Raw genomic sequence first — 27,118 nt, 5'->3', positions numbered from 1 at the left:
CAATTTTGTATCCTAATGATGTTCAGGGTGTTTCTTTCAATTTCATGAATGGGATTAGAAGACTTAAAGTAAATGAAGGAACTGTCTTGAACTGGAACCATAAAAATATGGGGAGGGAGTTTTAACTATTCCCACAACATACTAAATTTAGGATGGCCCATTGTGAGGGGTACCAGTTAAAAATGTAAGTGGAGACTCAAAACCATAAGATGCATAGAAGTTTAGGTCTGAGACTGCAAATCTCAGGTTTTGTTCGCTGTTGGGCATTAATCCACTGTACGGTTTTTATTTGCAAAGAGATAAGGACCTTGTTGTGCAATTGCATATATAGAGGCGGCCCTAGGTAATTTTCAATGGTAAGCAAACAGTATTTTGCGCCCCCCCCCCCCCCAAACCAATCACTGATATATATTTTCTGTTCGTCGTGGGAGTTCTGTGTGCCATATTTGGTTCAATTCCATCATTGGTGGAGTTTAGAATGCTCTTTGATTGTAGGAGAACTATACATCCCAGTAACTACAACTCGCATATGTCAAGGTCTATTTCCCCCCCAAGAGCGCCTCAAAAGCACCCCTGGGAAAAATCAACTATATTGCAAATGCTTACTTTGTGTATTTATTTATTTATTATTTATTTACAGCTTTTATATTCCGCCCTTCTCACCCCGCAGGGGACTCAGGGCAGATTACAGTGTACACATATATGGCAAACATTCAATGCCAATTTTTGACATACAAACATATACAGACATACCCAGAGGCTATTTAACTTTTTCTGGCCGCCAGGGGAGCTGTCGCTTTCATCATCCATCTGCGACGCTGATGAAGCACTTCCGCATTCCCCGCATGCTTCCCTGCTGGAATGCTTTGCCGGAGTCTTCTTTATGGCCTCATAAATCAGTTAATTTAGCCTCCCCGCACTTTAAGGTGGTACCTTATTTTCCTACTTGACAGATGCAACAGATGCAACTGTCTTTCGGGTTGCAAAAGTTGACAACAGACTACACACAATTGGTTGAAAACCCACTCCAACCCGGGCTGGCTTCGAACTCATGACCTTTTGGTCAGAGTGATCTTAATGCAGCTGACACTCAGCCAGCTGCGCTACAATCCCGGTGCTGGGTTGAGCCGCCCCTGTGCATATATCACAATGCCTGTTCTCCAGAAAGTACAAGCAAGTATCTTTTGGAAGTCAAGTATGCTTTGAATAACAGAGTTTTCTTTTCTCTGCTACTTACATCTTTGCTCTTGTGCTTTCTTTCAATGCCCAGCGTTCCCTTATGAGCTACAAAGCTGTCCTGGTAATGAGATCCATCCCAGACATTTTGGAGAAAACCCATCAGAACACTTCTCTGGGCATCTCCCGACACTTGGTGGAAGACAGCAGCTCCTCTAGTACCAGTGGGTCATCTTCTGACAATGAAATTGCAGTCTCACCAGGGAGAAGACTCTTTGGTCCCACGCCAGAACTTCACCTTTCTGTGTTTGAGGAAGCAAATTATCCTGAATATCAACTCACCACTGAGATTAAACCTTCTGAAACCTCACTGCTACTAGTCAAAGGTGGAGACCAACTGCCAAGTCCGATGGAGGTATCTGACTCTTCTCCAACTGGTTTGTTGCTTCCAGAAGGAGGAAAAGTAGAAGGAGCTGAAGCAGGACGGTCTCCGGGATGTATCCCTAGGCACAGTGTCATCAAAAGTACTTTCTACGGCCAGCCGTCTGAAAGTCTTGCAAATGTTCCCCCATCGCCAGGCAAAGAGCACAGAAAACACTTAGAAAGAGCCAAGAGATCATATAGGAAAGCAGGATATTCAAAATCGGCTTTAAGTGGCTTGCGTGAACCTCTGCTAGAGCAGTTTGGAGAGGAAGGAGTCGAAGAGATATCTGGTGATGAAGAAACAGAAAAGTCCAGGGAAGGGGGACCTCCGATGAAAAAATCAGCTTCTTTTGATACAGCCCAGAAATCCCCCCGAGTTGCCTTCCCAGTTACCAGCAGAAGTCGTTCTTTGGATGATTACCGAATCAGAGCTGCAAGTTTTGCTGAGGAACAATACATCGAGGAAGAAGAAAGTGACCAAATTCCTCAGGGTAGTCCCATGGTGGTATCTCATCAGAGACATGCTTCTGAAAGTGGCATCACAAAGACGTCTGCAGGAGAAGACGCAACAAGAACTCAACAGGATTATTCCAAGGAGCAGCCACAACTTGGCATGAAGCAGAGCTCAGTTTTGAGCACACAACAGCAAAAGAAAGCTTCAATTGCAACACAGCTCCCTGGAAAAGGAGAAGGATTACTTCAAGACACAAAGTTGCCTTCATCCACACAAATAGAAAAGCCTGTTTCTGGAGGTGAAGGACTAATGTATCAAGAAGATATAGCCTCAGAGTTGGTCCACAAGCATGAAGGTAAGGTCAAGCAGTTACTTCAGACACCTAAGGACTCCATTACAAAAGGAGAAAGTGCTGTTTTCACTGATGGACAGTCTCTCCCAATGGTCCCCCATGGCAGCGAAAGAGGGAAACACCTTCCTCAAGAGACAAAACTGAAAGAAGAAAGAGTTCCCCAGAGTGTAAGGCCTTCTCTTCTAAAGCCTTTGGATATTCAAGGGAAACATCAAGCTGGGCTTCCTTCTGATCAGGTCAAGATGCAACAAGGCACTACAGCAAAGGGCAAGAGCCTGAAGGTCCCAGAGACTGTGCAGGTGGTTGGAGCCCATTCAGTATTAGACCAGAAGCCTTTAGTTTCCACCAAAATGGCTCCAGGTATGCCTGTCTCACAAGCAGAAGTGTCTGTTTCATCAATATCTGGAAGGAAAGAGCCTTCAGCTGTCGCAAAATCAACTGTGTTAGAGGGGCAAGTCCCATCTAGTTCTCAAGCAAAGTCTGCTCCAAGTTCTATCTCAGAAATCAAAAGCCAGAAACAGTTATACCGAGCACCTGTCATGCCGAGTAAGACAAAATTACCTGATATAAAAGGCCAGGTCCCTTTTGGTATAGAGACAGTGCCTGTTCACATCCCTGGGGAAGAAAGCCAACCAATTTCACAGCAGAAACCCGCTATTTACAGTGGGGTGGTTTCTGGTGTCCTCCAAAATATTCCTTCATTTTCTCAAGGTGCTTTCCAAGCCCAAATCTCCTCTGTAGGAATGGCTCATGAAGAAAAGAGCTCATCCTCAAAGCCTTCCATTTACAGAGAAGCCATGCCTACTCTTAGTGACGTTAGAAGTTTCCCTCAAGAAGGAGAACATGTCTATAGATTGATCCCAAGGGACCAAGGGGCATCTGCTTCAGGCTTTTCTCAAGGAAAAATGGGACTATTTTCAACTGTGGGGGAAGAAGTTCCTATTTTGCTAGCAAAACCTTCCATTGCTATAGGTGAAAGAAGAGGAAGAGAAGGCCTATCTCCGAAACCCTCAGTTTACAGTGACAGAGAAGCTGAAGATCTAGACTATCTAGTAGATGAAATGGTTTGCTTGTCAGAAGAGATGACTGCTTTGGCAGAGTCAGTTTATGAACAAGAGGGATTTGAGAGGGATGTCTCTCCATCAAGAGGAATGAGACATATCTCTCCGCCAAGGGAGATGGTCTTCCAAGGCTCCCCTGGGCAACGTGGAAGAGGAACAGCCAGGTATCTTGTGCGCCGAGGAAAAAGAGAAGGGGGCATTGGATTAGCAGATCCCTCAGAAGTAGATGTTGTTTATCCTGGAGAAGAAGATCTTTTCATGACCAAAAAGGCAAGGATGTCTCCCTCTTATGTAGGCCATGCCTTGGGTTATGGAGGTGAAGAAATGCCGATGGACTCTCAGCTTGCTAGTTCCGATTTTTGGGACAGATTCTATTATGCAGGCAGTCAAGGAAGCGGCCAGATGTACAACCGGATGTATGAAATTGCTTTGGTGCAGATCCAGGATCTCTCAGAAGACATGCCCCATCCTGACAGCAAGACAGCCAAGTTTGACATCTCTGAGGTGGAGCCTGCTTTCCTCAATCTCTATGAACTCTATGACATTGTCTACTTCCCATTTGAGTTCCTCAGCTTCAGGAAATCACCCGAGAAGTTACCCAGGAAAAGGCGTTTCCCGTTGGGAAGGTTGCAACCTGGGATCCAAGCTCTTGTGCATCAGGAGAAGAAAATATGTGTCAGGGATGACAACCTGCAAGAAGAGGCTATGATAAGGGAAATGCACAAAGATGAAGAGAAAACGGCATCTACTCCTGAGTTGGAGACAGTGTCAAGACAAACTCAAGCACCCATGATAGGGAAAAGGTCTGATTCAGAAGGAGATATCCCCGTTGACTCCCAACAGATTTATGTCCTCTCAGAAGATCCAACAGGGAAGAGAAGGAGCTCCCTCCAGAGCAGATTGGGGCGCTTCAAACCTTTTGTCAGGTCTCAATCCATGGAACTGGTAGAGCAAAGCCTAAAGAAAAAGATGAAAGCCTCAGTTGCCCATCTTTCCAGGATGTTGACGAGAAAATCCTCTTCTGATGAGGAAAGCAGGGCAGGTGAGGTTTTGGTTCGGTGTCTCACATAGACCAAGGGGAATGCAATGTGAGTTGGCTAGAACTTCTAGGGTTGATGAACATGGGGTGGGAAATGATGGGTATGTGAGACTCAAGCTTTAGTTATCATGAAAGGTCACTTTAAAGAAGAAATACCCTTTTACAAACTTAACTATATGATAGAAAGATTAAAATATACCCCATAATCTGCAGAATTATTTGCAGAGCATGTCCTTGGGATTCTTATTTTGCTTTATTTAATTAAGCTCTTCTTCTATGTGCTTTCCCAAAAGCTCCAAGTTAATCTTAGCAGATAGTTTTACAGCTGTAGTGCCCTCTGAGATCAAAGCACAAGCAAACAAATCAAAAATGTAAACAGAGAGGATCCTTGAATCAGTCTCTATCTCATCCCAGCTACTGTAAGCCATCCCAAGTATCATTTGTAATGGTTTCTCTCCTTTTCAACAGACTCTGAAGAGCGGAAGAGCGAGGTACAGGAGCGGGTGTCCTTGCCAGAGTCTCCTGGAAGTGCAAAGAGGAGACTCGCTTTCCCTTCATTCACTCTGCCAAGCCTCAAGATGAAGGAGAAAGGTAGTCCACGAAACACAAAAAGCTAGAACCCAGAGAAGTGTAGCTTGCACATTGCACAAAAATGCAATCCTAATTAACTATACAAGCGACAAAAGGCACCATTTGAAAGGACTGGCAATAGTTGCCAGGGCCAGTTCCTGGCAGGGCAAGATGGTGTTGCATGCTTCCCCTCCTTCTTTCTGCAGAGCTAATTTTTCCTGTCTACAAGAAATTTGTTTGCATACTGTAGAATAGAATTTTTTAAATTTCTGGCACATTTTGAGTACAGTCAGCAAATCACACTTGCAAATTAGATTAATTGTGGATTTCATTGATATGTGATCTGTAGGAATCTCTAGTTCTGCAGAATAATTCTATGGTCAACCTCTGCCAAAAGTTGACCATAAAGTCAAGCTGGATGAAGCAGAGATTCCCAAAGGGAACATTTTTAGGTTCTTCAGCACAATTCTGGAGTAAAGTACCAGTAGAAGTTGATCATGGAATTGTTCTGGAGAACCATGAATCCCCAGATTTAAAAATTAGTATTTTTCATTGTGTTTTTTCCACTTTTGCAAAGGCCCTGTATGCCTTGCCTCCACGAAAATGGAGGGCCTACTGCTTTCTGCATTACTGCTGCCTATGGTTCCATACCTTAGAAAAATCCTATAGCCATGTCTCTCTTTTTCAGCACCATCTTTTGTAGAAGAGCTTACTGACCAGACCATTTCCTTGGGGCAATCTTTAACCCTCTCCTGTCGGACATCGTCTCGTTCGTCTCCTCGTATCGAATGGTTCAAAGGTGACCTTATCCATTTATACATTTGGTCCACCTTCTAGCACAGTGTTTCTCAACCTGGGGGTTGGGACCTCTGTGGAGGTCGTGAGGGGGTGTCAGAGGGGTCGCCAAAGACCATCAGGAAACACAGTATTTTCTGTGGTCATAAGGGGTCTGTGTGGGAATTTTGGTCGAATTCTATCGTTGGTGGGGTTCAGAATGTTATTTCATTGTAGGTGAACTATAAATCCCAGCAACTACAACTCCCAAATGTTAAGGTCTATTTTCCTCAAACTCCACCAGTGTTTACATTTTGGCATATTGAGTTTTGGTGCCAAGTTTGGTCCAGATCCATCATTGTTTGAGTCCACAATGCTCTCTGGATGTAGGTGAACTACAACTCCAAAAATTTAAGATCAATGTCCACCAGATCCTCCCAATATTTTCTATTGGCTATGGGAGTTCTGTGTGCCAAGTTTGGTTCAATTTCATCATTGGTGGTGTTCAGAATGCTCTTTGATTGTAGGGGAACTATAAATCCCAGCCACTACAGCTCCCAAATGACAAAATCAATCCCCTCCCAACCCCACCGGTATTCAAATTTGGGCATGTTGGGTATTTGGGATTTGAAAATACATCCTGCAGATCAGATATTTACATGACGATGCATAACAGTAGCAAAATTACAGTTATGAAGTAGCAATGGAAATAATGTTATGGTTGGGGGTCACCACACATGAGGAACTGTACTAAGGGGTGACATGCACACTCTCAGAGATTAAGTAGTGGGATAAAGAAAGCAGTGAATGAATGCTTATACTAGGGCTTAGAGTCTGAGCAGTTAGTGGGGACAGCTTTTCTCTACAGGGAACATAATCTGCACCAGTTTTTCTCAACCTGGTAGCCTCCAGAGATTTTGGGTTTGCATTTCAGCTTTTCCCATCTATCTCATTCCCCAGGCTAAGTGGAAAAGAACAGAGAGCCCTGTTTCTTTTCAGCTTTGTATCTCCCAGATCTACCCAAGAAGAGAAAGACACCTCATCTTATATTCACTCCAGATTGTGGAACTTGCCTAATAATATCAAATGCTTCTTGCCATGTTCCCCTGAACCAACTGAATTTAATACGCAATGCTTCACCAGTTTTCCTTTTTGCTTCCACCTCCCAGATGGAGCAGCCCTTCGCAGCACCGACAGGATCCTAATTTCATCCACGCTCAAACATTACCAGCTTTTAACAATATTAGCAGCTACAAGAGAGGATTTTGGCACTTACACCTGTGTGGCCACCAACTCCCAGGGCACCATTTCTACCTCCTGTGTAATAAGGAGAGCAGGTAACACCAGGAATTATTTCCCCCTTGCTCTCCTGAGCATAAAATTGTCAAAAGCACAATTGGGAAGAAGGTCCCCAGATCACTTTCTTCTGACCTTCTAGCTTTACAAGTGCTTAGCTTCCCTCTACAGCAGTGGCTCTCAACCTGTGGGTCCCCAGTTGTTTTGGCCTACAACTTCCAGAAATCCCAGCCAGTTTACCAGATGTTAGGATTTCAGGGAGTTGAAGACCAAAACATCAGGGGACCCACATGTTGAGAACCACTTCTCTATAATCTTCCCTCTGTTGGGAACCAGCCTGTGTTTGTGTTCCAGGATCATGATGCTTCCGATGTGGGCAATGCTGTGAGAAATGATGAGGGAAATGATGGTGCTGAGGCTGAGGTGCAAGATGGAGATGGTTTGGTGATTGATTTTCTTGCAGACAATGACAGAGAGGCCCCAGTGCAAAGGGCAGTTTCTCATGGGAATATTCCTGCTGGGCTTAAGGATGATGGTTTACTCTCTCTGTGAGCTCTCAAGATTTGGGTTTGGAAAACAATCTGACACCTGGAAATTTTAATGAGCAGCCACAAAGGGAGTTGAAAAAACAGGTGGCTGGAGTTCAGCCTTGGACCGACAACAAACTCAAGGTTTAAATCGCTCCAAAAGGCTTCGTCAGATAGGAATCAAGGGTGGGGGAAAACAAAACCAGTTTCTGGGTTTTGGGATATAAGGTTTGCTTCTAGGGAAAACTTGGAAATCAAGATCATGTGCTGTGGAAATCCTATTTAAGGGGTCTTGTTCCTGTGGATACTTCTAGCCAGTGGTCCACGCTCTTGTTACATCCCAAATAGATTACTGCTACGCACTCTATGTGGGGTTGCCTTTGAAGACTGTTCGGAAACTTCAATTAGTCCAGCGGGTGGCAGCCAGAGTACTCACTGGAGTGTCATACAGAGAGCATACACCCTTCTGTTATGTCAGCTCCACTGGCTGCCGATCCAGTTCCGAGCACAATTCAAAGTGCTGGTCTTGACCTACAAAACCCTATACGGCTCCGGCCCAGCGTACCTATCCGAACGCATCTCCCTCTACGTCCTACCACGGAGTTTGAGATCTTCTGGGGAGGCCCTGCTCGCGACCCCACCTCTATCACAAGTGAGATTGGTGGGGACGAGGAGCAGGGCCTTCTCGGTGGTGGCCCCTCACCTGTGGAATTCACTCCCCAGGGAAATTAGGTCATCGGTATCCCTCCTTTCTTTCAGAAGGAAATTAAAAACATGGTTGTGGGACCAGGCTTTCGGGCAATCAGGCAGTTAGATAAGGACAGTGACGACCAGAATCGATTGTACTTGACAATGTGAAATGAATTTACGGACTCTGAGATGGCGAATGTGGAGCTTTAGATTGTTTTTATTGATTTTGATGTTCTAATTGACTGTCTTAATTGTTATAATTGCTGTTTACATGTTTTATCCATTGTTATGTTTATGCTGGCATCAAATTGTGCCTTTTGTAAGCCGCCCTGAGTCCCCCCTCGGGGGTTGAGAAGGGCGGGGTAGAAATGTGTGAAATATATAAATAAATAAATTTTGGTGTTGATTAGCAGGATTTGGATTGTCTTTGCATCCAGTTGATTCCTATCTGGATAAATACTGCCTTGGATTGTTTTTATACCTTTTGTGAACATTGCTTTGAGTTACTGCATTTTACTGACCTTTTACTTTTTGGAACTTTCCTATTTTGTTATTTCTTTCTACTGGCTATTTTACTAAGCTCCAATAAAAAGGATTTGTTTCTTCACTCAGCATGTTTTAAAATCAGAGGGCTTTTTCCTGCTCTGGAGTGCTACACCCTCCTCCAAAAATATTAAGCACTCTGGGATCAAAGGCATGCTTGTAATCATTTAGTACGCAGTATAGAAGGGGCTTTATTCTGTCAATATCTCTCTGGACACCACAATTCAAGAGAGATATTGACAAGCTGGAATGTGTCCAGAGGAGAGCGACTAAAATGATCAAAGGTCTGGAGAACAAGCCCTATGAGGAGCGGCTTAAGGAGCTGGGCATGTTTAGCCTGAAGAAGAGAAGGCTGAGAGGAGATATGATAGCCATGTATAAATATGTGAGAGGAAGCCACAGGGAGGAGGGGGCAAGCTTGTTTTCTGCTTCTATGGGGACTAGGACGAGGAACAATGGCTTCAAACTACAAGAGAGGAGATTCCATCTGAACATGAGGAAGAACTTCCTGACTGTGAGAGCCATTCGGCAGTGGAACTCTCTGCCCCGGAGTGTGGTGGAGGCTCCTTCTTTGGAAGCTTTTAAACAGAGGCTGGATGGCCATCTGTCAGGGGTGATTTGAATGCAATATTCCTGCTTCTTGGCAGGGGGTTGGACTGGATGGCCCATGAGGTCTCTTCCAACTCTTTCTATGATTCTATGATTTTACCAGCCACATGGTTAATCTTGCCTTCTTTTCTGACAGAGGCACCTTCCAACCCACCAGCTCCTGATATTGTTGATGTCCTTGAAGATGGAGTGCAGCTGGCTTGGGAGCCCGTGGACCTGAAAACCCCCGTGACCTACTCTGTTTTGTGCAAAAAAGATGGTAAAAGAGAATTCCATTCATCTTCACAACTTGAGAAAAATTGCATCTCTTCCACATGCTCTCTATGGAGACCTTGCCTTAGGTCCCAAAACCATACTCCAATACTTATTAAAAGGAGTTTCTTTGTCAGAAGATGTAAATACCCCAAAGGCACCAGATCTTGGAAGCTATGCAGGATCAACCCTGTTAAATACTTGAATGGAGAAACTGCCAATGAATTCCAGGTGATGTTGGCTCTATTTCAGAGGAAGAAACCAGCAAAGCCACATCTGAGTTCTCCTTGCTTGAGAAATCCCTAGTAAATTCATGGGGTCTCCATAAGTCAATAAACAATCTGAAGGCACATGCACACTCACTATTGACCATTCTGCAGCCAGTCCACACTGGACCTGATTTAGCTATCCACGCTGTCCCAGAGCTGTGGGATATTCCAGAACTTCAAGCAAACACTGTTGCTTTCCCCAACTTTGGTCTCCCTTTTTGAAAAGTATAGTCTCCAGTAGAGGTGTGCCATTCAGCACGGCATTTTGGGATCAATAGTCAGCTAGCCCTTCATTCTGTTTACTAGGAAGTAACTCGAATCGGGAGGGCTGTTGCTATTTTCATTTGGCAAAGATTGCATGAAACCTACCTCAGTTTTAGAACCCCATTTACAACTGTAGACCTGCCAGGTTGCAAAACAACTCACCAATCTACTGATTTTTTAGAATTATTTTAAGTTTTAACCATAACATTTTTTAAAAAATAAGACAAACTGCAAGAGAGGGTTCTGGGAATTGTAGTGGCCAGTTGTGTCCATTCTCAGGCAATCAGAGCATGGACACAGCCAGGCTTTTTATTGGCTGGGAAACAGAGAGAGAGAAAAACTTCAATTCCCATCATGCTCCAAGAGGAACTTGGAGACTTTTCAATGTCCACCCCATGCAAGTGCTGCTGGGAAAGTGAGTTCACAGCAGGGCCCTCCCTGGAGGAGGAACCTAAGAAAATTTTCAAAAAGAAATGGACAGACACTGGTGGCCCAGTCTGGTGATCTGGAAAATAAAGTAATGAGAAAGTGTTGGTTTCTAATATATGTAATGTCTTTCTCCTTGTGGGTAAACAGTATTTCTTGCTGTTTCTTTGTCAGTGTTGATGTGGAGATTGTCTGGTTTGCCTACTCTGGAACATGCAACATATCATTGTCCTCCTTTAGGGCCCCCTTTCAAATCTTTGATACTGCATCTGTCATATACATATATATGTTTGTGTGAATGGCTGGATGGCCCTGGGTGGCCTTAAGGCAGCATTTCTCAACCTGGGAAGTCAAGACCCCCGGGGGGGGGGGTCACCAGGGGGGTCTCAGTAGGGTCAACAAAGACCACCAGAAAACACAGTATTTTCTGTTGGTCATGAGGGTTCTGTGTGGGATGTTTGGCCCAAGTCCATCGTTGTTAGGGTTCGTAATGCTCCTTGATTGTGGGTGAACTATCAATCCCAGCAACTACAACTCCCAAATGTCAAGGTCTATTTTCCCCAAACTCCATCTGTGTTCATATTTGGGCATATTGAGTGCTTGTGCCAAGTTTGGTCCAGATCCATCATTGTTTGAGTCCACAGGGCTCTCTAGATGTAGCTGAACTACAACTCCAAAACTCAAGGTCAATGCCCACCAAACCCTTCTAATGTTTTCTGTTGGTCATGGGAGTCCTGTGTGTCACGTTTGGTTCAATTCCATTATTGGTGGAGTCCAGAATGCTCTTTGGTTATAGATGAACTATAAATCCCAGCAACTACAACTCCCAAATGACAAAATCATAATTTTTGAGTGATGGTTACTCCTTGTGTTGTGAGACGTTTTGTTGCCAAATTTTGTGTGATTTCGTTCATTGGTTCTTTGGTTTTTAAGGTACTAATTACACACAGAGCATTTTTATATATATAGATGGACCACAAAATATTACAAATCTTTTTTTTTTCAAACTAATTCAGGCCCAAGCCTAGTCTCCAGAATATATCTTGTCAACATATTGCAATTATAACCCCTTGCCAGGTTCAAATACAAATCCTTTTTCTCCTTTTTCAAGATGGAGAGTGGAAGACTTTGGCCAGCGACATCTCCGACTGCTGCTATACCGTGGAACATCTCCCCGAGGGCTTGGTCTACTCCTTCCGGATTGCCTGCGTCACCAAAGCTGGCGTGGGTCCCTACAGCAACCCAACGGCCAAAGTGAAAATTGGCGAAAGGGATCAAGAAGGTATCCCCATATTCCAAGCCAAATGAGTTAGTGCAGTACTAGAGTGATGGTCCTGGGATCAGGGCTGGTCTGTGAGCCGTCAGTGGCTGATTCTTGGTATGCTCCCAAGAAATAAAGAAGTAATTGTAGCCAATGGGCAAAATATCATAGTGGCTTGATGCTCCTTCCTCATGACACATTTCTTCCACTCATGCCTCTTCAAATTCTAGAGCACTGCTGGTCACAGCTGACCTCCAGCTGGAGCGCTCAAGGGCCAGGACTTCCCAGTTCTCAGTGTCTATGCCAGAGTTTTTATGGTTGGCTTTAAGCCCATCTTTAAATCTCTTTTCCTGTCCTCCAACATTCTGTTTTTCTTCTCTTGAGTTCGGAGTAGAGAAACTGCTTTGGGAGACGTTGGTTGGGCATCCGGACAATGTGGCCAGTCCAGCAGAGTTAATGGTGGAGGACCATCGCTTCAATGCTGGTGGTCTTTGCTTCTTCCAGCACGCTGACATTTGTCCACTTGTCTTCCCAAGAGATTTGAGGGATTTTTTGGAGGCAGAGCTGATGGAATCATGCTAGGAGTTGCATGTGACGTCTGTAGCCAGTCCACGTCTCGCAGGCGTATAGCAGGGTTGGGAGGACAATAGCTTTATAAAGAAGCACCTTAGTCTCCTTACAGATGTCCTCAAACATTCTCTGCTTCATTTGGAAAAATGCTGCACTTGCAGAGCTCAGGCGGTGTTGAATTTCAGTGTCAATGTTGACTTTTGTGGAGAGGGGGCTGCCAAGGTAGAAAATGTATTGTCGAAGGCTTTCATTGCCAGAATCACTGGGTTGTTGTAGGTTTTCTGGGCTATATGGCCATGTTCTGGAGGCAATTTTTCTCCTGACGTTTCGCCTGCATCTATGGCAAGCATCCTCAGAGGTAGTGAGGTCTGTTGGAAGTAGGAAAAATGGGTTTATATATCTGTGGAATGACCAGGGTGGGACAAAGGACTTTTGTCTGCTGGGGCTAGGTGTGAATGTTTCAGCTGATCACCTTGATTAGCATTCAGTGGCTTGGAATTGCCTGGGGGGAATCCCTTGTTGAGAGTGATTTTATGTGCCTGTTTGTTTCCCCTCTGTTGTTTTGATGTTGTGATTTTTGAGTCCTTTAATACTGGTAGCCAGATTTTGCTCATTTTCATGGTTTCTTCCTTTCTGTTGAAATTGTCCACATGCTTGTGGATTTCAATGGCTTCTCTGTGTAGTCTGACATGGTGGTTGTGAGAGTGGTCCAGCACTTCTGTGTTCTCAAATGATATGCTGTGTCCAGATTGGTTCATCAGGTGCTCTGCTGTGGCTGATTTCTCTGGATGGAGTAGTTTGCAGTACCTTTCATGTTCCTTGATGCGTGTCTGGGCGCTGCGTTTGGTGGTCCCTATGTAGACTTGTCCACAGTTGCATGGTATCAAGGTGATCAGCTGAAAGATTCACATCTAGCCCCAGCAAACAAAAGTCCTTTGTCTCACCCTGGTCATTCCACAGATATATAAACCCATTTTTCCTACTTCCAACAGACCTCGCTACCTCTGAGGATGAGTGCCATAGATGCAGGCAAAACGTCAGGAGAGAATGCCTCCAGAACATGGCCATATAGCCCAGAAAAACCTACAACAACCCAGTGATTCCGGCCATGAAAGCCTTCGACAATACAATACAAATGTTGACCATATTAGAATCATGGTCAGTCATAGAATCATGGAGTTGGAAGAGATCACAAGGGCCCTCCAGTCCCACTCTCTCCCATGCATGAATGCAGAAATAGAATATAAGGGAATCCTTGATTTATCATTTTTCGGTAACATCAGGGAATTGCAAGGAGCTTTCAGTAACATGTCTTTCTCAGGATCCAATCATGATAACGTAGTGCCAAGATCCTCGAATCCAGTAAATGGCCTTAGCAGGAGATACCATGCGTCTCCCTGTTGCCTGCAGCAGTGTTTGTGTTTCAACTTGGCTTGCTTTGGCATCTCCTCCCCTGCCACCCCCTCCCCTTCCAGCATTCCAGGCTCAAGAGGCGGCGGACGACAAAATGACGGCTCCAGCTCAGCCAACCCACCAGACCTATGCCTTCCAGACAGAGATTAAAAGGTACACGGAACGTTTGATTTTCACAGAACGACGTCTTTGCAGGTGTCCTCAACTCTCTTCTCCTTAGCATCGAACCTTTTGCACAAGTCTAGAAAGTTGTCCGTCCAGGTGTTTAAATCAAAGGGAATACAGTCATACCTTTGGCATGCACAGCCCACTTGATGTACAAGAAGCTTCTGGGGAAGATTAGAATGAGGTGATGCTTTTTGATCTAAAGCTTTAACTGCACTGTCCTCAAAGACAATCCATGCTCTTCATGCACTCATGTATTGGTAGCACTTCCGCACAAAAATGGGTCTCTGAAGGTCAAAGGAAGGCAAACTGTAAGCGAAATAAATAAAGCCACCAGGCTAAAGGAGGAGGTAGAAGAGGTGCAGCTTGGCACAATATGGTGTGGAATTAATGCCGCTACACTTTGGTGTAGTTTTACATGGGTGTTGTAGTTTTACAAGGTCAAAGAAGGCAAACTGTAAGTGAAATAAATAAAGCCACCAGGATAAATGAGGAGGTAGAAGATGTTCAGCTTGGCACAATACAAGGTAGAATTAATGCCACTACACTTTATTTTGCATGACTGAATTCTATTGACTCATGGGTGTTGTAGTTTTACAAGGCTTTTAGCATTCTCTGCTAAAGACTGCTCATAGAATCATAGAATCCTAGAATTGGAAGAGACCTCATGGGCCATCCAGTCCAACCCCCTCCCAAGAAGCAGGAAAATCACATTCAAAGTACTCCTAACAGATGGCCATCCAGCCTCTGTTTCAAAGACCCCACTCCACCCCACTCTGGGGCAGAGAGTTCCACTGCTTAACAACTCTCACAGTAAGTTCTTCCTCATGTTCAGATGGAATCTCCTTTCCTGTTGTTTGAAGCCATTGTTTCATTGCGTCCTAGTCTCCAGGGCAGCATAAAACAAGCCTGCTCCCTCCTCCCTATGACTTCCCCTCACATCTTGATCCATGGCCCTCATCATGTATGTGAGGTTGCTTCTGAAGACTGCCCGGAAGCTGGAATTAGTCCAAAGAGTGGCAGCCAGATTACTAACAGGAGCGGGGTACAGGGAGCATACTACTCCTCTGTTGCGCCAGCTCCACTGGCTGCCAATTAGCTTCCAAGCACAATTCAAAGTGCTGGTGTTGACCTATAAATCCCTAAACGACTCCGGCCCAGTTTACCTGTCCGAACGGATTCTCCCCTATGAACCATCAAGGTTGTTAAGATCTTCTGGAGGGGCCCTGCTCTCGGTCCCACCACCCTCACAATCGCGTCTGGTGGGGACGAGGGACAGGGCCTTCTCGGTGGTGGCACCTCGGCTCTGGAATTCTCTCCCACTGGAGATTAGATCTGCCCCTTCTCTCCTGACTTTTAGAAAGCTGGTGAAATCTTGGCTTTGGAATATAGCATTTGATGAGTGAATCAATAACTCTTGACCACACGGACGGATGGTGATGAATTGTGATTTCATTCTGACGACTTGGCCTTACGTAATTATATGATTGTACTTTAATGTATTTTATGGATTAGTGTATTATGAGGTGTGATGTTTTTATACTAGTGTTTATGAATCTTTTGTTGTGAACAGGCCTGAGTCCCTCTTCAGAGGTCGAGGAGATTGGGTTATAAAAGCTCTAAATAAATAAATGTCTCCTCTCAGCCTTCTGTTCATCAGGCTAAATATTCCCAGCTCTTTAAGCCACTCCTCATAGGGCTTGTTCTGCAGACCCTTGATTCTTTGAGTCTCCCTCCTCTGGACACATTCCAGCTTAGAGTCAACATCTCCCTTCAATTGTGTTGCCCAGAATTGGACACAGTGATTCCAGATGTGGTCTGACCAAGGCAGGATAGAGCATGGGGAGCATGACTTCCCTGGATCTAGGCACTAGACTCCCAGTGATGCAGGCCAACATCCCATTGGCTTTTCTAGCTGCCGCATCACATTGTTGGCTCGTGTTAACTTCGTGCAGATGTACAAACTATGAAAGAGTTGTAAAGAGTGGGTATCCACCTTCTGAGCCTCTTTGAGCATCAGTTCTTATTTTTTCCTCTTATTTGTTTACATTTGTTCTTGAAGTTCAAATAAGTACTAAACTTTTTAAAAATTGCAGAAGGGGGGAGGTAAGCCCTTTCCCAGGATGTTGTGGTAGGTGTTTCCCCTCTTTGTCCAACTGGTAGAAATAATACCAATATATGAAATGATTTTACTTTGAAAGCCATGGAAAAATGTGGGCAGGTTATTTATTTATTTGCCGTGTCAGGGCAACCAGTCAATTGTATTACATTTATAACAGAACAAAACAAACAAACAGACAAAATACAAAATTTGCGAGTTTGGTAGTTGATTAAATGTCCTTTGACCAGTAGCTGACCACTTGGAGTGCCTCTGGTGTTGCCGCAAGGAGGTCCTCCCTTATGCATGTGGCAGGGCTCAGGTTGCATTGCAGCAGGTGGTCAGTGGTTTGCTCTTCTCCACACTTGCATATCGTGGATCCCACTTTGTGGCCCCATTTCTTGAGGTTGGCTCTGCATCTCGTGGTGCCAGTCTTCTGTGTGCCCAGGGGGGAGTCTCTCATTTGGTATCAGCCATTGGTTGAGGTTCTGGGTTTGAGCCTGCACTGCCACTTTTGGACTCTTGCTTGCTGAGGTGTTCCGGCGAGTGTCTCTGTAGATCTTAGAAAACTATGTCTTGATTTAAGTCGTTGACGTGCTGGCTGATACCCAAACAGGGGATGAGCTGGAGATGTCTCTGCCTTGGTCCTTTCACTATTGGCTGCTATTTCCCGGCAGATGTCAGATGGTGCAATACCGGCTAAGCAGTGTAATTTCTCCAGTGGTGTAGGGCGCAGACACCCCGTGATAATGCAGCATGTCTCATTAAGAGCCACATCCACTGTTTTAGTGTGGTGAAATGTGTTCCACACTGGGCATGCGTACTCAGCAGCAGAGTAGCACAGCGCAAGGGCAGATGTCTTCACTGTGTCTGGTGATGGGCTGGTGATGCCCAACCTTTGGAGGAATTGAGGTTGACCTTGATGTGTGTCTTTTCCTTTCTTCTTCTTCTTCCTTGAATCAGGGGTCGCTTCAGCATCACCAAACAGTGCCGAGAAAAGCTCAGCGGGAACCCCTTGGCTGCCAAAATCATCCCTTACAGGCAAGAAAACAAGGAGGCCGTGCTCATGGAGTATCACATTCTGCGGAAACTTCACCACACCAACATTGGGCAGCTGCAAGGGGCTTATGTGAGCCCAAGGCACTTGGTGCTGATCATGGAGCTTTGCGTTGGGCCCGAACTCCTGAATGCTTTGGCTGGAAGGTAAATACACCCATCCTTTAAGCTATGGTGCTTGCTAAGGAGCAGGAAAATTCCATTCAAAGCACCCCCAACAGATGGCCATCCAGCCTCTGTTTAAAAGCTTTCAAAGAAGGAGCCTCCATCACACTCCGGGGCAGAGAGTTCCACTGCTGAACAGCTCTCACAGTCAGGAAGTTCTCCCTAATGTTCAGATAAAATCTCCTTTCTTGTAGTTTGAAGCCATTCTTCCATTGCGTCCTAGTCTCCAGGGTAGCAGAAAACAAGCTTGCTTCCTTCTCCCTATGACTTCCCCTCACATATTTATACATGGCTTTCATGTCTCCTCTCAGCCTTCTCTTCTTCAGGCTAAACATGCCCAGCTCTTCAAGCTGCTCCTCATAGGGCTTGTTCTCCAGACCCTCCTGTTTAAGGAGCTCCATTGGCTGCCATTCATTTTCCGGGCCCAATTCAAGTTGCAGGTGCTTACCTACAAAGCCCTAAACGGGTTGGGACCCTCCTAGCTGCGTGACTGCATTTCCGTATACGAACCCACACAATCTCTTCGTTCATCTGGAGAGGCCCTGCTCACGATCCCACCTGCATCGCAAGCGCGATTAGTGGGAACGAGGGACAAGGCCTTCTCTGTGGTGGCCCCACGACTCTGGAACTCCCTCCCCAAGGACATCAGGCATGTCCCAACACTGGCAGTCTTTAGAAGGAGCTTGTAAACATGGATGTTCCAGTGTGCTTTTCCAGATTAAGGTATCCCAAGCAATTTGTCCCAAATGCACTTTACAAGAGAGTTTGAATTGTCTGCTCACCCACTTATCCCTAAAATATCCATCCTATTTCACCTGGACATGCTCAGCATTTTTTAAAAATTTTAACCATTACATTTGGCCCTGCCACAGGTTTTTTAATGTGTCATGGTTTTTGTTATTGTTTTGCTTTGCTATGAGTTATTTATTGTTGTATTGTTGTTGTTGTTGTGTTTTTTGTTTCTGATATATTTGGGCTCGGCCTCTTGTAAGCCGCACCGAGTCCTGCAGGAGATGGTAGCGGGTATAAATAAAGGTTTATTATTATAATAATATTATTATTATTCTTTGAGTTGCCCTCCTTATTCCAGTTTATCAATATCTCTCTTCAGTTGTGGTGCCCAGAATTGGACACAATATTCCAGATGTGGTCTAACCAATGCAGGATAGAGCATGGGGAGCATGACTTCCCTGGACCTAGGCACTAGACTCCTATTGATGCAGGCCAAAACCCCATTGGCTTTTTTGCCACCGCATCACATTGCTGGCTCATGTCTAACTTGATTAATTGTTACTATTAAAGTGGATCTGTTCTGCTCACAATTAGTGTATTTACACTATTGTTTGTCTTCAGTCAAATATTTATGTGTTTTCCTGGAGTCTGCACAGTTGAAGATGAAGTTGAATCTTGTGAGGAACCGAGATGACTGTTGGGTTTGACTCAATTCTTTTCCTTAGGTCATCCTACTCAGAGGTGGAAGTCAGAGACTATCTCTGGCAGATTCTCAGTGCAGTCGAGTATCTCCATGCTCAGAATATCCTGCACTTGGACCTAAGGTCGGAAAATATGATTATCACCGAGCCGAATCTGCTTAAAATCCTCGACTTTGGTAATGCCCAGTTCTACACGCCAGGCCAAGTCATTACCTTGGATGGGTGTACCGACTATGTGGAAACTATGGGTAAGTGTGGCTCTGCAGTGATTTGTAAGTGCAACATAGCATGGATCAAGTTAATGCTGTGTGTTTCAGTCCTTTGAATGCCCACAAGTCCTCCCAAATATGACCAGTAGTGGTTTCTGTCTCTTATGTCAGAGAGGTACTGAATCTGTTCTAGGGTTTAGTCTAAACTTGAAAGTAATGCTTCCAAAACTTTGGTGCTCCAGATGTTTGGGATTTTAGTTCCCAGGATCTGTGACCATTGACCAAGCTGGCTAAGGTTTCTGAGAGTTAGTCCAAAATCTCTGGAGAGCCAAAATTTGGGAGCTACAAGGAAAGTTTCCAAGGTGCTGAAATTTTCTAGAGGTACGGTTTAGTACTTTGGCCAGCTCCTTTAAAGTTTTGGCTAAAACTAAGAGCAGAGAGTCTCCGTGCCATATCAGTATCAGAGTGACCTCTTGCCACTGGACTATCTGCTCTTGAACCAGCTTATTGCGTTCTCCTAACTTGAACATGTCTTCTTAGCTTCAGAACTTCTCTCAGACAAAGGAGCTGTCCCTCAAACGGACATCTGGTCTGTTGGTGTTACGGCCTTTATCATGTAAGTTGCCTTGCGTCTTTTTTTCTCCTTCTTTATGGTTGTCACTAAAACTTTCTAGGATCATTAAGACAAAAAATGCAGGGGAAGTTTGGTGCACAAATGCATTCTTTGCAGAGGATTAGCAATCCTTCTTGACTGCTGAGACAAACAGAAACAGAAATCCTTCTTGACTGCTGAGACAAACAGACTTCTTGGGAAGTCTGACTTGGCCACGGTGGTACACGCTTTGGTCACATCCCGCCTCGACTACTGCAACGCTCTCTACGTGGGGCTGCCCTTGAAGACGGCCCGGAAGCTCCAGCTAGTCCAGCGCGCGGCAGCCATGTTGTTAACCGGAGTGGGACGCAGGGAGCGCACAACGCCCTTGCTGTCCCAGCTCCACTGGCTGCCGATTAGCTACCGGGCCCAATTCAAAGTGCTGGTGCTAACCTACAAAGCCCTAAACGGTTCCGGCCCAAAATACCTTGAGTACCGCATCTCGGCCTACGAGCCCACGAGGACCTTGAGATCATCCGGGGAGGCCCTTCTCTCGGTCCCGCCTGCCTCACAGGCACGCTTGGCGGGGACGAGAGAGCGGGCCTTCTCGGTGGTGGCCCCCCGGCTGTGGAACTCCCTCCCCGCTGAAATTAGACAGGCGCCTTCCCTCATGGCCTTCCGTAAGGGCTTGAAGACCTGGCTCTTCGAAAAGGCCTTCAATTAAGTGCTATGTTTTGGAATGACCACCGGAATGGCTATGACCACGAGATTGATTATGACCCTAACAAGACGAAGCGGATTTTTAGTTTAATTAGTTGTGTGTTAGTTGATGTGCGTCATGATCTTGATTTACTGTAACTGTTGTCTTTATGTTCTATGTTCTGTACACCGCCACGAGTCGCCTTCGGGCTGAGAGTGGCGGTTAACAAATGTAAATAATAATAATAAATAATAAATAAATAATAAATATCCATCCCTACATGTGCCCCTTTCCTCCATTTCTCCATTTCTTTGCTGAAATAGAGCTTTCACATTTTTAATTGGCATTTCTATAAAGGTTTCCAATGGTAGGTGCAGAAAGGTAGGTGCAGAAAAGAACAAATATACATTCCCTGCCAGTGCCCCAAGCAAAAAAAATAAATACCTGACATTGCCTTTGCATTGTACAGAGAGATGGCAAAACAGAGGATGGAACACAAGACTTGTGGAAAGTGTAGTGTTTCATCTCATTGCTCAGCCTAGAACCCCAGGTTACTTCATTGGCTAGAATTCAAACTTGTGCACCAGTTGCACCCGTACCTTGGGAAGTTAGACTTGGCCATGCTGGTCCACGCTCTCATTACATCTAGGATAGATTACTGCAACACATTCTACATAGGGTTGCTTTTGAAGACTGTTCGGAAGCTTCAAATAGTCCAACGTGAGGCATCCAGCTTAATAATTGGGGTGGCATACAGGGAGCACACAATTCCCATGTTGCGTCAGCTCCACTGATTGCCAGTTTGCTACCAAGAACAATTTAAAGTGCTGGCTTTGGCCTATAAAGCCCTATACGGCCTTGGCCCAATCTACCTGTCTGCACACATCTCCCTGTATGAACCATCGCAGAGATTAAGGTATTTTGGGGAGGCCCTGCTCTGGGTCCTGCCACCGTCACAGGCACAATTGATAGTGATGAATTCCCTACCTGTTAGGCTAGGAAAAGCTCAGAAAAGTAGGCCCAGGAAGTTCAGTAGCCATTTTAAAAGGTTGCCTGGGGGCATCCATCTTAGAATCTCATTTCCTGGAGGGGGCGGTGCTTAGGAGCAGCTTGGAGGGAAATAAGGGGAGTTTGTGATTGGCTGGGAGAGAGTGGGCAGAGCTTAACTTGAGAAAAAAATGACTTTAAGGGTGCGTTTTAAAACCTGACAGCTCAGTTATGGTCTGTGTGTCAAAGAAGGAGGAGTTAGGGTTTGGTGTGAAGAAGAGAAGAGTTAATGAAGCCAGAAGTTGGTCAGTTAGTCAGCAAAGTTAGTTAGTGGGAAGATTTTATAGCTATTGGGAAGGATAGCTGGTGGAGTGGAGAGACAGGTCCGAAAGGAAAGGACTGTCTGTGTGGAGTTTAGAATACTAGGCAGAGAGGGATCCTGTTAGTAGTTTCTGGAGGGAGAGAGGAGTGTTATTTGCAACTAAGTTTTGAACTGTTTAAAGAAACCATACGCTTTATTCAACATTGAAACCGCTAAGCTTAAAGCCTGTATTGTTCAAGTTCTCTCAAATAAACAACCTTGTTATTTGTTCACAACATCTGTCTCATGTGTGCCTCTGTGTGAGGAGTTCCAAAGCAGATTATTACAGAAATCAAAGTTAAATGGTGGCAGCATGTATTTTATAAGGAATCTCTTAAGTGTTACCTCAGAGTATAAAGCCTGAGTGAGAATCCAGCACATTCTAGCCTAAAAATACCTCAAGGCAAGCCAAAGGCTTGGTAGCCACTGTTCTTTTAAAAGGTTTTCAGCCAGAAGTTCTTTCCAGCTTATTCAGCTTTTGATTTTTACTTAAATAGGCCACATTTTATTACAAGTGGTGGTAAAAGGGTTGGGATTTTGTTAATAATCCTTTATAAGTGGTTGAGATTTGTCCATACATAAGTCGTAATCCTTTACAACCCTCATCTATGGAACTCCCTCCCTAGCGAGATTAGATCAGCCTCCTCCCTCCTGTCCTTTAGAAAGATGGTAAAAACTTGGCTGTGGGACCAAGCCTTTGGGAGAGTGCAATAAGGCAGCAACAGGAAACTTCGCCCTGCCAACTGGAGTCGATATGGATGATCTGAGACAGTTATAACAGTTTATTTTAACATGGGATAATTGATTTTAGTGTTTATGTTTGTTTATAGTTTATTTATGTTTAGGCATTGAATGTTTGCCATATATCTATTGTACTCCATCTTGAGTCCCCTCCGGAATATAAATGTTTTCAATCAATCAATCATTCAATCTCTTTTGGAATATTTACTTTCTCCAGCAAGACTATGGTTTGATTTTTGCTGGAAAATGTAGATATTTCTATAGATGTTGTTTCTAGAAATCTGTAGGCCGTCCAGCAGGACTGTTTGCTCAAGTTCCAGCAGAATTTGACCACAGCGGAAGACCTAGAGAATTTGAGAGAGAAAGTTTTCAATAAAATCCATGAATGATCAAACCTGCAAATGGGGAGTGACGACTCCAAAGGAACAAAAGCCAATATTCATATCTTTCTTGTTCTCTGTCCTAAGGTTAAGTGCCGAGTACCCCATCCATTCCGAGGCTGCCTGCGACTTTGGGAGACTCGTCAAGCGAGAGAAAGTCAAGCTGAACAAATGCTACGCTGGTCTTTCTGGGGGTGCAGTCTCATTCCTCCAAAGCACACTTTCTTCTAACCCATGGTGAGAAGATCCTTTCTCAGTGCTTGAGAATATCCCCCCTCCTCACCCAAAGTATTTGTATATTTCCTCTTGTTTCTTGAGCCCCACCCAGGGCTGTTTTATTAATGCAAGGTCAGTATGGCTCTTTGCCTGTTCCCAAGCAGACAGTAAGTGGAGAGAAGTCAAATTAACCTGCAAAGGTCTGCTCAGATATTTTTGGACAAGTAAAATATTGGGTCCCTATAGTTCGGATGGCAACTTACAATCCCTGGGGCCTTCTAGGTTGTCCTGAAGGATTGAGCAGCTTTGGTGAATCAGGGGCATATTTTCTGTCCATGGGACATTGTGGTGGTCTGATGGACTGCTGGAAAAGCCAAAAAAGAGATGAAGAAATCTGATGTGGATGAATTCGTCTTTTCTCTGCTCCTGGTTATTGCAATGCCCTGTGTTGACATCAATAGGGGTGTAGCTAGGGAGAAGTAGAGGGGATTTCTCCCTTGCTTCTCCTTGGCCACCCAAAAGCCTTTGCAAATACTGTTTTGTTACTGTGTTCCTGTGATGGGTTTCTGCAACCATCCATCAGCAGCGACAGTAACAGGGAAGGGAAGCTCAAGTGTTTGGGCCAATGCTTTTGGACCAACTGGGTCATGTAGACCACCCCACCACCAGGCATGGAGTATGCGACTGCCTCTGGGGCCAGTCCAGAGTACTGCTACTACAAACTAGCCAAGGATTAAGTTGACATGTACACAAACTTGTAATTAAGTACTTCCCAAACTCTCTAGGTCAGCGTTTCTCAACCTGGGGTTGGGCCCTGTGTGGGTTGCGAGGAGGGTGTCAGAAGGGTCACCAAAGACCATCAGAAAACACAGTGTGTGGAAAGTTTGTCCCAATTCTATTGTTGGTGGGGTTTAGAATGCTCTTTGATTTGTAGGTGAACTATAAATCCCAGCAATTACAACTCCCAAATGTCAAGGTTATTTCCCCCAAACTCCACCAGTGTTCACATTTGGGCATGTTGAGTATTAGTACCAAGTTTGGTCCAGATCCATCAATCCATCATTGAGTCCACAGTGCACTCTGGATGTAGGTGACCTACAACTCCCAAACTCAAGGTCAATACCAAACCCTTCCAGTATTTTCTGTTGCTCATGGGAGTTCTGTGTGCCAAGTTTGGTTCAATTCCATTGTTGGTGGAGTTCAGAATGCTCTTTAATTGTAGGTCACGTATAAATCCCAGCAACTACAAGTCCCAAATGACAAAATCAATCCCCCTCGCCCCAACCCCATCAGTATTCAAATTTGGGTATACTGGGTATTTGTGCCAAATTTGGTCCAGTCAATGCAAATGCATCCTGCATTATACTTCATAACAGTAGCAAAATTACAGTTATGAAGTAGCAACAAAAATCATTTTATGGTTGTGGGTCACCACAACATGAGGAACTGTATTAAGGGGTTGCGGCATTAAGAAGGTTGAGAAACACTGCTCTAGGTGTTTTTGGACCTCAGCTCCCACATGCTTGAATCGTTGGCCAAAGTAGCTGAGGCTTCTGGGAGTTGAAGTCCAAAACTCCTGAAAGACCAGAGATTGGGAATCACTGACCTAGATCTTTAACAGAAATCCCAGTCTGGGATGGGATTTCTGCCTGTTAAGCTATGTTCTTCAAAGGAGGTCCAGTCCCTCTCAAACCAAAGCAGTAAAACAGGATGCATTCTATGACATGACCTTCTAGGCAATCTGGTTGCTCTTCTTTGCCTCCAATCAAGTGACCTTTCTTGGGAAAATTATGCTTTCCTCTCAACTAAAGCCATCTTTCTTGTTCCCTGGTAGGAGGCGGCCAACAGCATCGGAATGCCTCCAGTCTCCATGGCTGCAAGAGACGGGCCTGGATGAGAGGCAGCAGGCGACAGTGTCGTTCTCTACCACCAAGCTGAGGAATTTTATGGCTGAACGGGAAAGAAAAAGAGCTCTGCTGTGCTCAAAGTACGGTGTCATGGCTGTGTAGTAAAGCACAGGCACACCTGAATTCAAAGACATGGCTGTATATTCATCGGGAATATCAGTACGCAAAGGGAGATGGTAGAACCTTGGAGACTAGCTAAGAGAAAGAAGTCATAACATAAGCTTAGTCTATGTTCCCAGATGCATGGAGACCATCTCGGTTCCTGTTTATCCTCCCTTTACAAATGCTCACTCCAAAGATTTGACACCTGCTGTTTAATAATTTTTGGATATTGCAATGTGCAAGCTGTTTGAACAAGTCAGCACCTTGTTTGCCTCTTTAGGTAGGTTCAGTTGCAATATCTGCTGTATCTTCATTAAGGGGTGGATGTCACTTCATAGTTCATGGACTGGTCTACCTTATTTTGCAATGTTTTCTTTCTGTAATTATCATAATAGACAACTGAATGAAGCACAAGTCGGCATGAGTCAAAGCACGCCAACGTGTTGGCATAGTTAGGTGTGCCAATAATTGTAAGCTTAGTAGGTTTCTAATGGCAGTTCTGTAGTAGGGGTTTCTTGGCTGAGTGAGCTTTCAAACCCAGAGTATTATTTATTTATTGTATCAGGAGTGAACCAAACAATTGTATTGTATTTTTAAAAAAACACAAGGTTTGCACACTTGGCATTTTATTAAATGTCCTTTGACCAGTAGCTGGACACTTGGAGTGCCCCTGGGGTTGCTATAAGAAGGTCCTCTATTGTGCATGTGGCAGGGTTCAGGTTGCATTGTAATACGTGGTCTGTGGATTGCTAATCTCCACACTTGCATGCCATGGACTCCACTTTGTGGCCCCATTTCTTAAGGTTGGCTCTGCATTTCATGGTGCCAGAGCACAGTCTTTTCAGCATCTTCCAAGTTGCCCAGTTTTCTGTGTGACCAGGAGGGAGTCTCTCCTTTGGTATCAGCCAGTGATTGAGGTTCTGGGTTTTAGGCTGCCACTTTTGGACTCTTGTTGAGGTGTTCCACCCAAGTACTATCCAAATACCAAACCGCCACTTTTGGACTCTTGCTTGCTGAGGTGTTCCACCCAAAGTACTATCCAACTACCAAAGCGTCACTTTTGGACTCTTGCTTGCTGAGGTGTTCCACCCAGAGTACTATCCAACTACCAAACCGCCACTTTTGGACTCTTGCTTGCTGAGGTGTTCCACCCAAGGTACTATCCAACTACCAGGTCACCACTTTTGGACTCTTGCTTGCTGAGGTGTTCCACCCAGAGTACTATCCAACTACCAAATCGCCACTTTTGGACTCTTGCTTGCTGAGGTGTTCCACCCACAGTACTATCCAACTACCAAAGCGTCACTTTTGGACTCTTGCTTGCTGAGGTGTTCCACCCAGAGTACTATCCAACTACCAAAGCGTCACTTTTGGACTCTTGCTTGCTGAGGTGTTCCAACCAAAGTACTATCCAACTACCAAAGCGTCACTTTTGGAGTATTGTTTGCTGAGGTGTTCCACCCAGAGTACTATCCAACTACCAAATCATCACTTTTGGACTCTTGCTTGCTGAGGTGTTCCACCCAGAGTACTATCCAACTACCAATATTGACCTTTCCACCACTGATACCTACTCATTGTTATCTAGATATACAAGAAGGACCTATCTTCACATGCAGAGGAGTCTCTATCCTTCTGTAAACTTGTCCAGTAGGTCTACAGAAGTACATGAGAATCATACATTGTTGGAGATACAAAAGCACCACTTAAATCCATCATTTCCATATGATAAAGAGATTTGTCCATGTAGGAGAATCTTTCATAGTCTTACATAATCGTGTTTGTTGTTGCTGTGTGCCTTCAAGTCCTTTCCGACTTATCGCAACCCTAAGGTGAACCTAAGCAGGGTGTGTTCTTGGCAAGATGAGTTCCTGGCAAGAACTAGATTGTTGAGCTTGGATTTTGACTGTCTGGACCAGGCATGGGCAAACTTGGGCCCTCCAGGTGTTTTGGACTTCAACTCCCACAATTCCTAACAGCCGGTAGGCTGTTAGGAATTGTGGGAGTTGAAGTCCAAAACACCTGGAGGGCCCAAGT

General features: G+C 44.8%; 1 protein-coding gene across 1 annotated transcript in view; it reads left to right on the top strand.

Annotated features, from left to right (window-relative positions):
* OBSCN (obscurin, cytoskeletal calmodulin and titin-interacting RhoGEF) overlaps nt 1-27,062 on the top strand; it is a 289,411-nt gene extending 262,349 nt beyond the window's left edge. Inside the window, exons 101-112 of the mRNA XM_067470395.1 lie at nt 1,271-4,508; nt 4,974-5,096; nt 5,764-5,874; nt 7,019-7,186; nt 9,651-9,773; nt 11,837-12,007; nt 14,032-14,122; nt 17,196-17,435; nt 18,911-19,134; nt 19,636-19,711; nt 22,944-23,093; nt 24,907-27,062. Coding sequence (XP_067326496.1) covers nt 1,271-4,508; nt 4,974-5,096; nt 5,764-5,874; nt 7,019-7,186; nt 9,651-9,773; nt 11,837-12,007; nt 14,032-14,122; nt 17,196-17,435; nt 18,911-19,134; nt 19,636-19,711; nt 22,944-23,093; nt 24,907-25,081 — 4,890 coding nt within the window. The 3' untranslated portion in view covers nt 25,082-27,062. The remainder of the gene's footprint in view (nt 1-1,270; nt 4,509-4,973; nt 5,097-5,763; nt 5,875-7,018; nt 7,187-9,650; nt 9,774-11,836; nt 12,008-14,031; nt 14,123-17,195; nt 17,436-18,910; nt 19,135-19,635; nt 19,712-22,943; nt 23,094-24,906) is intronic.
* The last annotated feature ends 56 nt before the right edge of the window (nt 27,063-27,118 follow it).

This window comes from Anolis sagrei, chromosome 6 (assembly GCF_037176765.1).
Source record: "Anolis sagrei isolate rAnoSag1 chromosome 6, rAnoSag1.mat, whole genome shotgun sequence".
Lineage (NCBI taxonomy): Eukaryota > Metazoa > Chordata > Lepidosauria > Squamata > Dactyloidae > Anolis > Anolis sagrei.
The sequence above is the reverse complement of the archived record's forward strand: the minus strand, read 5'-3'. Positions and strand labels throughout refer to the sequence as shown.